Here is a 12,809-nt window from a genome sequence, read left to right on the forward strand (position 1 = left end):
TCCGCATCTCCGCACCTGCATCCGACTTATCGGTCCGCATCTTTTTTTCGAGCTGACTCACTCCTGTCTGCGCCCTATACACAGTATATACATAAATATACCTACCATCCTCTGAGGTTTGCAACTCCCTAACCCCTATCTCCTAATCCCAATCCCAATACCCAATCTTCAATTTTTGTCATCGACCTTCGCTCAGACCAAAGAAGAGAAAGCCTAATTGACAACCAGTGACCGACCAGATCAACCAACCAACTCTTGACAACAACAACAACAATTCCTTCCCAGAAACACAGGGAGACAGAAGAAAATGCACTTCACAATCCACCTCCAAACGCCCCCCAACCCCCCAAAACCCTCCTCAAGTTCATCCCCCCAGAAACAAAACATCAACTACCACCTCCCCACCCCCTCAACGCCCCATCCAGCCAACAACCCCCGCATCCTCAATGACGCCCTCACCATCCGCCAAAAAGTCTTCATTGACGAGCAGCGCTGCTCCCCGGAAGGCGAGATCGACCAGGACGAGGGCCGGAGTTGGCATTGGGTTGTGTATCACCAATCCTCCGCTTTTTCACCCGGGGGTGATGGTGATGGAGTCGTTCAGGGGGAGGAAAGGGGGCGACTGCAGCAGGGAGGAGGAGGAGGAGGAGGGAAGAAGGTGGTGATTAGCCTTGATTTCGGAGGGGATAACCATTTTGATACACTTCCACGGAATGGTGGTGATGGTCGTACGGGCGCGGGCTCGGGCTCGGGCTTGGGTCCGGTTGCGACGATTCGATTGGTGCCGCCGCCTAATAGACATGAACATGAACATGAACATGAACATGAACATGGGCAGGAGGACCACCTGTCGTCGGGAGGGGATGCACCACCCATACAGACAGGGGAACCCTACATTAAATTGACGCGGGTGGCTGTCATGCCCGAGTACCGGGGGTATGGGCTTGGGCGGGCGCTGGTCGAGGGGGCGGTGGAGTGGGCGCGGGGGCATGCGCGAGAGATCGATGCTGCTGCTGCTGCTGCTGCTGCTGCTACATCAGGGGAGAATACTCCCTGGAAAGGGTTGGTGCTCGTTCATGCGCAGACGCAGGTCGAGAAGTTGTACCAGCGATGTGGGTTTGTGACGGACGAAAGTATGGGGCGGTGGGATGAGGAGGGCATTGAACATTTGGGGATGTGGAGGAGGGTCGATTTGGTCGATTAGACTCACTACCCTACATAACACGGCAGCATGGACACTAGACTACGACTGGAATCTGCACGTAATCTTAATTTCTGATCATTCTTGTAGAAGAGTCTAACTCTGTAGTGTAAGGTCGGTCGGTAAACACCAGACCAGCAATTGAATAAAAGAGATCGCCGCTCGTAGGCAACATGACGGGGTATCCTAAGCATAAGGAGACAAGCAAGTGAAGACAAACACCTCCGCCTCTTGACGATCGTGAGAAAGGAACAAGGAAATCTCCCGAAACTCCTCGCAGTAACACCGAGAATGAAAAACCGAAAAGCCATGAGAAAAGGTATGTCTAAAACAGGTGGATAGAAGGGAAGTGAAGAAGGTTGGGCGTCAGCGGGTCGGAAGAATCAAGAAACCGACACCGCGCATTTATCGGGCATGTTCATTAATGCGTCAAGTCGTAGTCGTTCAGAAAGTGCTCCAGTTCCAGCCACGAGGGACGCTGGCAGCGATCTCTGTGCTCTGTCCCGGCACTCCGTTGAGAGCAGCAGCCTTGAGGCTCTCGACCGGCGAGGCCTTGGTGGTCTGGGCGACAGCGCGGTTGGTGCCAGCGGGAACAGTACCGGTCTGCGCGTCGAGCTGGGTCTGGATCTTGTTCAGGCGCTCAGTGCGCGACTCCTCCCAGCGCGAGTAGGCGCTCCAGCAGAGATCGCAAGCACGCGACGGGACTCCCTCAGGGTGAAAGCGGGCATTCTGATCGAGAGGAACGACATAGGGGGTGTGCGAAGAGCAGAAGACATGGCCGCAATGGCGACAGTGGTGGCGACGCAGGAAGATACCGAAGGAAGAGCGACAGGTAGGAGAGTCGCAGTTAGGAGAAGCAGAGTCGGCCTGAAGGAGATTTGTTGTTAGCTTCGAGTTCCGAAGGACTTGTCATTCAATTGTCATGCAGGGGTGCCATGGCGTCATTCTGATCACGCGATGATTCGCAATGACCGCGTTTACGCGACAGGAAGCCGCAGGCACGCCATAGCAACTTTATATAACACCTATCGCCCACCCAGCAGGGAAGAGAAAAGGAAATACTCACTTTCCAATGTTCGCGGGTCGGCTGGCCGGTGACCTGGCCAAGGTCTTCCTTCTTCATCCACTCGTCCTCCGCCAGCTTGCTGACGGTTGAACCACTGCTGTAGCTTTCCATGGTGGAGCGACGAGTAGCCGGGACACCGATCTCGCCTTCAGTCAGGCTGTCCAAAGAGCCGTGGACGCTGCGGGGGGGAGTCGGAGGAGAGGCTTTCTGCGCAGCGTGTTCGTTGGGGCGCAGAGCAGCAGGAACATACAGCGGACCCTTCAAGGGACGAAGCTGTTTGCTGTGGAGGGGAAGGTACTGCTGCTGAGGCGAGGCAGGCGAGTTGTTGGCAGTGGTCTCGGCGGAGTGAATGGGGGTAGTTTGGCCGTAAAGGGAGATTTGATTTCCCGCGAGGACGGGAGAAGTAGTGGTGGTGGTAGTGGCAGTAACAACGTGGGTGGCCATTTCGGGAAGATTATGATATCACCACAGTCGGAGGGAAATTAAGGTTGCCGGTGTGTTGATATGACAGAAACACGAAGGAGAGGAGAGGAGAGTAGATGCACGATATTGCGATGGAAGAACAATAGAAAAAGTCGCTTCGAAGGTATCAAACGTTGCAAGGGTGGCAGAGATTAAGTAAGGGAGAATCTTGTCGGGGTGGTTGTGCGATTAGGATGATAAGGCCGGGTAGAGGTCAAGATGATGATGTTAAGTGATGGTAAGGGTTCGTAGTGAGTTTAGTAGATCAAGCAGACGAGTATCGACAGAGAAATTGGCTGGAACCAAAGAAGCATCGCAGTGGCAAGCAGGAGACGCGGGTTGATAAAGTTCGCTATGACGAAGGCAATCTGAGGATAAGCGCTGATAGACAGATGCTAGTAAGATGAGACTGGTAGAGTATTGGTGGTTGGTTGGCTTGGTAGGATGAGATGGGTTGAGTGGTGGTATAAGAAAGTAGTAACCAGAGATCAATTTTAATCCACCAGTGTGAATTCCAAGGAAGAGGTAGTAATGGTGTTAATGAAGCACTATCACCAGTGCAGTTGGCAAGTAACACTTCAAATCCGGCGAGCGAGGGGGATAACCCGGATACTAATATAGTTCACGGTGTTGTTCTCCGGGTGTGGAATAGAAGATGGGGGAAATTAAAATTATCAATTAAATGAGATCAAGTGGCTCTTCACTTTTCATGTCTCGGTCTGTCTGGCTGTCTGGCTGTCTCTCTTACCCTCTCTTCTGTTTAGTCTAACATTTTGCCATGCCTGCCTTGTGGAGATTCACACTAGCGGGAGCAAGTCCCAGAATAATTTAATTAATTTATTTAATCAAATCAAAATCGGGCGGGTAAGCTAGACGAAAAAGTCGGCGGCGAAATTACCATTGGGGGGGAACCAGAAGTGGGAGAGGGAGGGAGGGATCAGCATCTCTCTCTGAAGTGGTCGCATTCACTCGAGAAAAAAGGTTGAGGCTAGAAAGTCCCGAAGAAACAGCAGCCGGTGGAGCCGTTGGAGGCGAGTCTTTTCCCCGTCAGAATTACCCTATTCATCATACATACAACACTTATACAGTACTACTTGTACACTTGCAGTGCATACCAATCATACCAATCAACAATCCTCCCAGTCGGATAATATACAGGCGCCTGCAGCACAAAATATTCTGCAAGTCTGACTCTGACCACCCCCTCCCGGGGAAGATGGAAAGGGGGGTGAAAAAGAAAAAAAAAAAAAAAAAAGAAGTAAAGAGTCATTGACCCCTGAAGGTGATACTGCACCTGATACCAGGAGTACATCTCAGGTTGTAACATACCAAGCAAACTACTGCCTCCCGATCGGAAGCATACCAACCACACACTATCCCCAAACCAGCACGGCTTTTTACCGAGGATGGCCCTTGGATAGATGGACGATAGCCACTACGGATTACACTTACGGAGCACAGTACTGGCACATGGGAGTTATCGGATGCATTCATCTCCTGAGTCTGGGTCAAGAAAACCTACCAGACCACCATCAGGTTGCATGGATAGTATACACAGTACTACTATACTACTTCAGAGAAAACCTCAAGCAAGGCAGGACTACTCCATTAGTACTAGGTAGCCATGAACCATAGTGATAAAGTACGACGACCAGTCTCTCTCATTCCTTTCCTATCCGTCGGATCTCTGGAAGGAATCATCAAGCAGGGATGGATACATCCATTGCCAACCAGTTGCTCTTTTTCCGAAGAGGGTCAAAGTCATGATGACAGCCGAATCTATTCCTCCTCTTCCTTTTCTCCCCCCGGTCTCTCTACGGCAGCCTCTACTGTACTGTGTAGGCTCTTTCTCTTGACCGCCTCTTGCCATCATCCCACCCCCTCCTATGAGCTTGTCTACAGGTGGGCGCACATTCTCACGATGATTCATTGATCAAGCCCGGTGGTATGAGAATCAAGTATGCATCCCGGTCTTGTGGCAACCAGTTAATCAACCCTGAACTGACAAGCAAGATAACTTTCCCCTTCAGGTGATCTCCAGGCTCTGCTCCTGTCCGATTTTCCCCACTTGTGCTGGGTTCCATCTTCCTTCCATCTCCATCTCCAAATCCCCCCCCTCCTGGAGCGGTTCTCTACCGCGCTCCTACCACGCTGGACCATTACATCCGGCGGCTACCGGTGAAATCAGAATAGACGTGCTGCTGGTTGGTCCAAGAGCAGCCGAGAAATAGCCCCACTGCGACCTCGGCTCCACCGACCTACCGCCTTAGCAAAAAAAAAAGCAGTGCAGCGCAGCGAGTTACCCTCTTAGGAAGAGTTCACGAGACCACCTACGACCTTGTAGTCCCTTAGTGTGTACGGAGTACACCCATACACAGTCATTTGTATAGTTACTTGCTGCGTACACCACAACTCAACTTCGGATCGATATTGCGACTAGAATGTGAATTGCATCGCTACTATCACCCTCCCCTTGCAAGTGGCTCACAATATTGCTTCCTTCTGCCAGGCAAGGACACGGGCAATCTGGCGGTGACAGACCGACTAGGCCGTCCTACCTATCGCGTGCCAATCAGTCTGGTCGGATAAGGATCAGAGAGGATGGATGAGAGTGAATGAAGGCTTTCGGAAGCTGTGGAAGTACCAATTCAATCAACATCCCACTAACAGGTATTTCCGAGGACCGGAATGGGTCCTTTTCTGGCACGGTGAAGGAAGACACGGTACCCAATTATTGCTGCGGACGGCCATTCCCCAAAGCAGCGGATCTTCCTAAACTCGCCTGCGGATTGGCGACTTGGACCATCAGCTTATCGCTGCCTCGTCATTGGCTCTGATCTTGTTGCCACGTTGTTATTGGTCAGTGCTCTCCGACCAGCACGGACAGACCCCGAGAGTTCGAATGAGCGCTCGCTCGCTCGCCCGCTCGCCTCTCCAGGGCGCTGCTCCCGCCGCCGCAGCTTCGGGCAAACCGCCCTGAGTCGATTATGTAACAATTATGCCTGTCACTGTGGCCTCACTGCCTCTTTAGGCTAGCTCTTCCGTTGTACCTCGGCCGTTGAGGAATTGACTTGCTGCTCTCCAGCTTTACTGGCTCCAGTGAATTACTAAGGGAGGTTACTGACTCGCTGCCAGCGGAACTCTGGCTGACCGACCGTTAGATATTGGAGTCTTTCCAAGCCGTTCAAGCCCTGTCAGAGTATAGGTCAGCTGGCGTGTGTCGCGTACCTGACAGCTGCGGAGAGATAATTGACCCGTCTGGAATTCCTCGTCTTGCGGTCTGAAACAGCATCCGATATTGAGAGTCGTTCGGGAAGCCGCTACGTCGAGTCTAAATTGCTCAGGATTTCGCTAGTTCTCGCAGCTGGCTCGCTGGTTGGTGCGACCTGCAGCCATGGCTGTAAGACATCCGCTGCCGTACAGGTGCAGTCCCCAGCACCGTCGGCCATTGTACGGACTAGCTTCGAGACAGCAGTGACAAACACCGAGTCCGTCTCTCGCTAGACGACTAGTCGACACCACCATACCATTGCCCTGTCAGGGCAGGCAGTCTAGACTACTTTTCTTACTAAGGTGCTAGACGGGGATCTTGTTAAACTGACTATGTACTCCTGCGGTACTCCGGCCTCCTGCAGGTTTCAATCGTCCAGACTTTATTTGCAGGAGACAGGGAATCATGACGACGATGGCGTCGATACATGGCAGGGATGACACAGGAACTATAGTTCGTTTCATTATATGGAAGGCGCTGGAAAGGGTCTCCTTTCGATGGTCGCAAATTCAAGACCAAGCTGGAACGGGAGTCGGCAATGGCAATGGTCAATGTTCCATCCAGCATCTGCCGCTACCACTAGATCAGCAGCTAAAGCGCATCACCAAACAAAGCCGGTGTAACGAGGCAAGCACAAGACAGCTGCAGCCCCGTCTCGCTTTCTTCTTTCTTCTGCCCAACAATCAATCTTCGGCTGCTACTAGTCCAGCCAAGGAGTAGCACCAGTCGCTAGTAGATAGTTCCAAGCCAAGCCTTAATGGCAGGTGATCTATCAATCAATCTCCTTTCTCCCTACGAAAGCACAGGCGGTTTCGATTGTCGCCCTAACTCGTTTTGAATTGGACGAGGATCGACTCCCGGGCAAAGAGGAATGGAAATGATCTCCACGACGCTCTGCAGAGGTATGCTGGTACCAAACCAGCAAGCATCCTATCACCCCGGCCGAATTGCTAAACTAAAAACCTAATAAAGAAAAGCAAAGGTGAAAACCCCTCGAGTCTTGCTGAGTCTCGGCAGGAAGTGATCGAAGATGGGCTGGAGATGACTACTGGTGAAGAAGAAAGCAGAGCTCCCGGTGAAGGGGAAAAGGAAAGAACAGAGACCGAAAAATCTCCGGGAACCCCCCAATCCTCTCTCCCTCGTTTCTTCTCCAACCCGTCGGTTCTTCGCCCCAAGTCCCGACCACGACTGCCAGCAGACCCGGAACCACGGTTTAGTCAGGGATGCTACGGAGGACTAAACAACGAAGGGGGGAGATCTCCGTCGATCCCATCCTAAACCAGCAATCTCGTCGAACACTCGTCGAAGCACTCGAAGCCTTTTCGGTGGCCCGAGAGCGTCCCGATGCTGTCGTTTGAGAGGAACGCGAATCCATGTTTCAACAAACTGTGTATATGGGGTCAGAGCAGGCGAAGGTTTTGCTGATCATCGTGGGCAAAAGGGGGCGAGGGGTCCAAGCTAGGATCTTCGGGCAGTTAGAGAGTCGTCTCTATACCTCGATCGGTAAGACCATCGTGTCCCATGTTCCTCCTCATCCCCTTTCAACAATGGAGTTTAGCGCCTGTTGGGTGCTGTGCTTTGCAAGGCATTGTCTACACCGCACAGCCCTTGAGATTGAAGAACGAGGGGGGCGACCGCAATTGCAGCCGGCACCAACGGCCAAAACAAGCTACTACTAATTGACTATAAGCCTATACTGTGTACGGTCATCAGCATCCACTTATCCGGTTAGCAATTAGCATTAAAAACGCAGCCGAGCCGAGCTTTTCATCAAGCGACCCGGCCGGCCAAGGCTTAGAAAGGAAACCTAGCTCGTGCGCGGAACCACTTTTCGTTGCTCTGCGATGGTAGGAGGTCCCAGTCAATGGTCCACTTGACATTTGAGCATTTTCATGTTAACAGCCCGCGCCAACGACAAATGAAAGCCCCCGGATCGATTGAAGAAGGGCTGTGCTCATGCTCTGAATAGTAACGGTGTACGTACACTCGTATACCTCGGCTCCTACTGATGCATACGCGTATGTATGCTTGACCTTCCATAACACTCCGTAGTCGTCTCAGCTGTCTGAGTGAGAGCTTCGCCACGCAAGGATAATGATTACACTGTGGCTTTGCGCCTCGTGCACTCTTTCCACTGTTCGTGTCTAGTGCTAAATATGGTTCTTCAAACATCATCGACTACGTAGTCTAGATTGCCAAACTGCCCTTCTGGAGTAAGTCAAAGTTCACGCCAACAAATCTTAACTCTTCTCTTCTGTCAGCTGAAGTAACAACGAGAATTCAGTCCCCCAAACCTAACCATCTAGTCTACTCCAGTGCGCAGCCCTGTCAACCCACCACCGGGCCGGTTGCAAATTGCATCTCGGTCGAGAAAAAAAAAACACATTGAATGGGTGAATACAGCGCGAAAGATCAACTAGTCTAGGAGTTCTGAGATCTCAAATGCATGAAGAACTCGATTTGGTCTAGTTTAGTGGTCTGCTAGGATGGATTGGGATTAAACTGCGCTTGTTGTTGCAGATTTTTGAAAAGTGGGGTTGGAGGGGGAACCTTCAAGACAGAGAGTTTTTCTTTTGGGGTTGTTTGTTTATTTGCTTTTTTCCACATTATGTATGAGTATGTAGGTACTAATGTTTTGAGATGCCTTTGCATTGCTTTGCGCTAATTTGCTTCTGTGGGAGGTGGATAGGTAACGTGCAATGCTTCTGAGCATACTGTTTACTGTTTGCTGTAGCCAGGTCGGCTATTTTCTTCTACATAGGCATAGATAAGCTGTGTACGTGGTCTGTTTGGGGTGTTGGGGCCATAGTTTAATCACATGGACGGGTGACGATGGGTCAAGACTCCAGAAAAGTTGGGAAACTCAGGGACTGGGTGGGGTGCAAGAAGTATGTACACTCTTATGCCGGAGGTTGTTTACATTGCATGAGTTGCAGACTTGTAGTCTTCCGTACAGTCAATAGGTTTGATCCGAACTCTCTGCAGACAAGGGGGGAAGTGCTATCCGCACTCAGGCGGCAGAGGACCAGAAAGTCCCCCGAAGCACTCCCGTACTCCCACGGACATTCTTTCATTCGCGTTTCATGACGGATAAGATGCTTCAGATTCTCGATGATCGTTCAGTATCCCTCAGTTTCACATGAAAGCTTAGTCGACATGGACAGTACTGTACTCCCTTGCATGCAGTCATGCGCGTAGCACAATGCATATGAGAGATATAGAGTACATCGATCAGATTTGATATGTCGAACGCTGTCGAATGCCTATTCAAAGGGTCCGGGCGGACAGCGGGCAAAGTCCATTCAGTAGCAGAGTGAGTGGCAGCCGAAGCCCATGCGGAATGCGCAGTGCAGAGCACTCCGCACGTATCCATCCTTTCCAGTGGCAAGCACGACAATGTCTCCTATGTTGGTCAATTAAACCGGAGTATGAATCAGCTGATCACTTGGGAGGCAAGTCCACAAAGTGACGAAAGCCAATTCTAAAGTGGTGAAGACACCGCCACCTGGACCTGTGGCAAGGGCTCCTCCATGGCTGTGTTGCTCTAACCGGAGAGGGCTCACCGCCCACCTGACCTCCCCGCTGCCGTCCCTTATCGTGGTGGCGGTGGGGGGGTTTCTCTAATCGCCATCCGCCCGGGCGGGCTCTGGTGGCGGGGATGCTCTCGACTCCAACATTGCCTCCCCCGATTAAAGTGGACTCTCATCAATCTCAAATGACATTGATTCATTTGCGATTGTCATTAGCTAAACTTCAGCGCTCACCGAATATCAACCAAGTTTCTATGCTTGCCACTTTGATTTGATTCTAGTCCGGAGTACACAGCTACGGAGTACCCTCATGCCCATGCAAGTGGATTCATTGCGGACAAGTTCATCCATTCCAATTCAGGTCACCGACCGACCCGACGGAAACTCCGGGGACTTGGGGTAAATAATGCCAGCCACTCGTACCTGATCAGACCAGTTGGCAATGGCATGTCCTGGTCTCAGAGGATGAGCGGTCTCCGGTTTGTTTTGAGGGGTCGATCTGCAGTGCACGGAATGCAGGCGGGGAAGGGTGAGGGGTTGCGACTACACTGGCTGACATTTTCTGCTGCGTTGTCGGGATGAGACGGGGTAAAAAGTGAACTACAAGCTAAGTTGACATCGAGTCTCACTGATCGTGGATTCGAGGATGGATTTGCCGAAGAAATGCCTATGCCAAGTGCTGACGGGGTTCTGTTTGCTCAGCTCAACCTATCCCGACACCGATGACGCCAGGGTCCATTCGTTGCTGTTATCTATGGCGTCAGTCAAGATAAGATCGCATCGTGAACCCCACCACAGTCACATACGCAGCATCAGTCTCACGGCTTGATGTACCCATGCTGCGGAGGCTCTTCCGACCAGCCATATCATTGAGTCAACTCAACAGGCTAATTAGGGGCTCTTGCACACTATCATAACTGGTACTGGGGTACTTCCACTTCCGATTGCAGCGACAACCGGGATGCTTGCGTCACATGGCACCCTTCTCCGAGCCGATCAACTACAACGCAACCTGACTGAACACGGACCATTTTGGGGGTCTAGACACCGCATCTCCAAGGTCTCGATAACCCTGGACCGACTGTATCCAAGATCCAATCGCAACAACACGTGTATCTGCAACCCAGAATGCAATCAGTGCGTCATATGAGGGAGTCCCCAATGGCCAAAATCAGCATATGATACCCCCGGCCTATTGACAGGGTAGACGACCTGTTGCAGGGTGTTGCCGAGTCCAGCACGAGCTGGGCAGAATCGAGGCTCTATGCTAGCATCCAGAATCGTCGACAGGAATCTTTACCGACTCGGTTCTCGTCATGTCTTCCAAGGCGATCGCTTAGGGCGCTTCTGTGACAGCTGACAGTCGATGCACCCATCTGATGTACCCCGCACCTGCATCCCCGTGTCACTCAACTCACATGCAGGCCTGGCTGGAGGGTACAGCAAGTTACCCAACGCGTATTCTGTACATGAATTGAGTAGTATGCATCTCATAGTCCCAATGGTTTCCTAGCGCCATGACACGTGTGAACCTGGTGTGAATCACGTCTGTATCCCTATCGATGCCTTTGCACAACGATATCTCGGAAGTGTTGTGTTTACTATTGCTCTTGAAGCGCTATGTGCGCGTGTCGCGTTGCGCCCGAGTGCAGCATGGATCGGAAGCAGTGGTATCGGGTCCTAGGTATACACTGTTCACAACCCGACGTCCTCGGCGTCGGAGGCCCTCAGATCTTGCAGCCTCCGGCTCAAATAATCTATTTCTCGTATCGAAGCCGCATGGCTGTCATTCCCTGGGCCCCTGCGATATGACTCGACAAGCCCAGTACAGACCGCCGATTGAGGCTGCGATGCCTGTCTGACAAATCAGCATCTTCCTATTGTTTGGAGATAGTGCAACCCCATGACAGGTGCTCCGCGTGAGCATGTGCTTCTCGCGCTGAGGTGTCACAAATCCTCGCGCAGGCTCATGTCAGATTGTTCTCATTGATGTCTATAAGCTACCGATATCATCGATATACCTCGAGCCAAACTGGTGGCTTCTGACCAGTCGAGATGGCTTGGACAAGCGCACTCACACAGAGTACACCATATCTTGTCAGCGGGACGAGGCAGTCGCTGCATCTTGTTGATGTTATCTTGCCTCCCCAGGGCGCACAACAGCTCGCGTCCGCACTGGCTACGAATACGATCACATGCAAGCGGCTGAGATTGACAACGCAACGCCATCGGTTGTTGTAACGGCACCGAGGAAGATTCCTTGGAATGTTTATGCTATCGTTGTTCGGTAGAGAGGTATCGCTAGGCTCGGCCAAATACTCAAACCGGTAGGACTCGTCGCCCTCGTGAAAGAATATTTTGAGGCGTGCTGTACCCATACTCTCAGACAATCTCATGTCTTGATGTCGGATTAAGGATGTTTGCTTCGTTGTGCATGCGAGGCGCTTGCGCCAGGTTGCGCTCTTCGTCCGCGTTACGTGCAGTAGGAAGCAAACTACATTCTGATGGGTGGTAAACACAACATGGGCGAATCAAGCTCATTGGTTGGGTCTAGAGAACAAACCGTTGCTGTTGTCATTGCTTTCGACTACAGGAGTCGCGATACAGTGCATTTTCCATTTTGCAGCAGACGATAATGGTGTCTGCACTCGTCTTCTGTCTCGAAGCAGGGACGATTGCTACTCTTTTTGAAAGACCCGAAGACCTCAAACGCCTGGAGAAACGGTTCCAGGGTCTCTGTTGTCTCCTAGTGATATTACAAGTAGCACTAGCATCTCGATCTCGGGTCAATCTGTATCAATGTGAGGCGAATGATGCTTCATTTGACCGCAGGATCTATTCTAAGGCTGCTCGCTTTTCCGACAGACAGCAACAACTACGTTAGATCTTGTTCTGAGCATTAAATTTGGGCGGTTGCTGCTATCGCCAGATGATAATAAAAGGTCTCTTTACCTGCGCGGATAAAGAGACTCTCGCCGCGACCTCTGATGCTAAAGGCTACCTATCCTGCTCGGAGATCATGTTGAACAAACATTCGTAGCGCTCCAAAGTATGTTCGTCCTGAGCCTGCTGCAGTTCGCCTCCGACATGGTGCGAAACGAATGATCCACTAATCATTGGAAGATCATGGTATCGTCGCCGCTGCCTTGAGGGTTTCGAGGGCCGATGAGCAACATCACCGCTGTTGCCGGTCTCTCTCTCGATTTGAGCATCCTACGAGGACAGGTAGAAAGGCGATGGGTGAATTCATCGGCTCGGATCCCATCACCGCGTCACTAC

The 12,809-nt window shown here is 51.6% G+C and overlaps 2 protein-coding genes across 2 annotated transcripts; one reads left to right on the forward strand and one right to left on the reverse strand.

Annotated features, from left to right (window-relative positions):
* Positions 1-40: 40 nt before the first annotated feature.
* Positions 41-1,252, forward strand: BP01DRAFT_77034 (GNAT family N-acetyltransferase). Its single transcript, XM_025580097.1, has 2 exons — positions 41-116; positions 229-1,252. The coding sequence occupies exon 2, from the start codon at positions 308-310 to the stop codon at positions 1,202-1,204; it is 897 nt and encodes a 298-aa protein (XP_025435409.1). The 5' UTR covers positions 41-116; positions 229-307; the 3' UTR covers positions 1,205-1,252.
* A 393-nt stretch (positions 1,253-1,645) lies between these two features.
* On the reverse strand, positions 1,646-2,711 carry BP01DRAFT_362355 (FYVE zinc finger domain-containing protein; the record flags this gene model as incomplete). The annotated part of the gene is made up of 2 exons (XM_025576219.1): positions 1,646-2,068; positions 2,268-2,711. The coding sequence occupies 2 exons, from the start codon at positions 2,709-2,711 to the stop codon at positions 1,646-1,648; spliced, it is 867 nt and encodes a 288-aa protein (XP_025435410.1).
* Positions 2,712-12,809: the final 10,098 nt, after the last annotated feature.

This window comes from Aspergillus saccharolyticus, assembly GCF_003184585.1.
Source record: "Aspergillus saccharolyticus JOP 1030-1 unplaced genomic scaffold BP01scaffold_2, whole genome shotgun sequence".
Classification (NCBI taxonomy): Eukaryota; Fungi; Ascomycota; class Eurotiomycetes; order Eurotiales; family Aspergillaceae; genus Aspergillus; species Aspergillus saccharolyticus.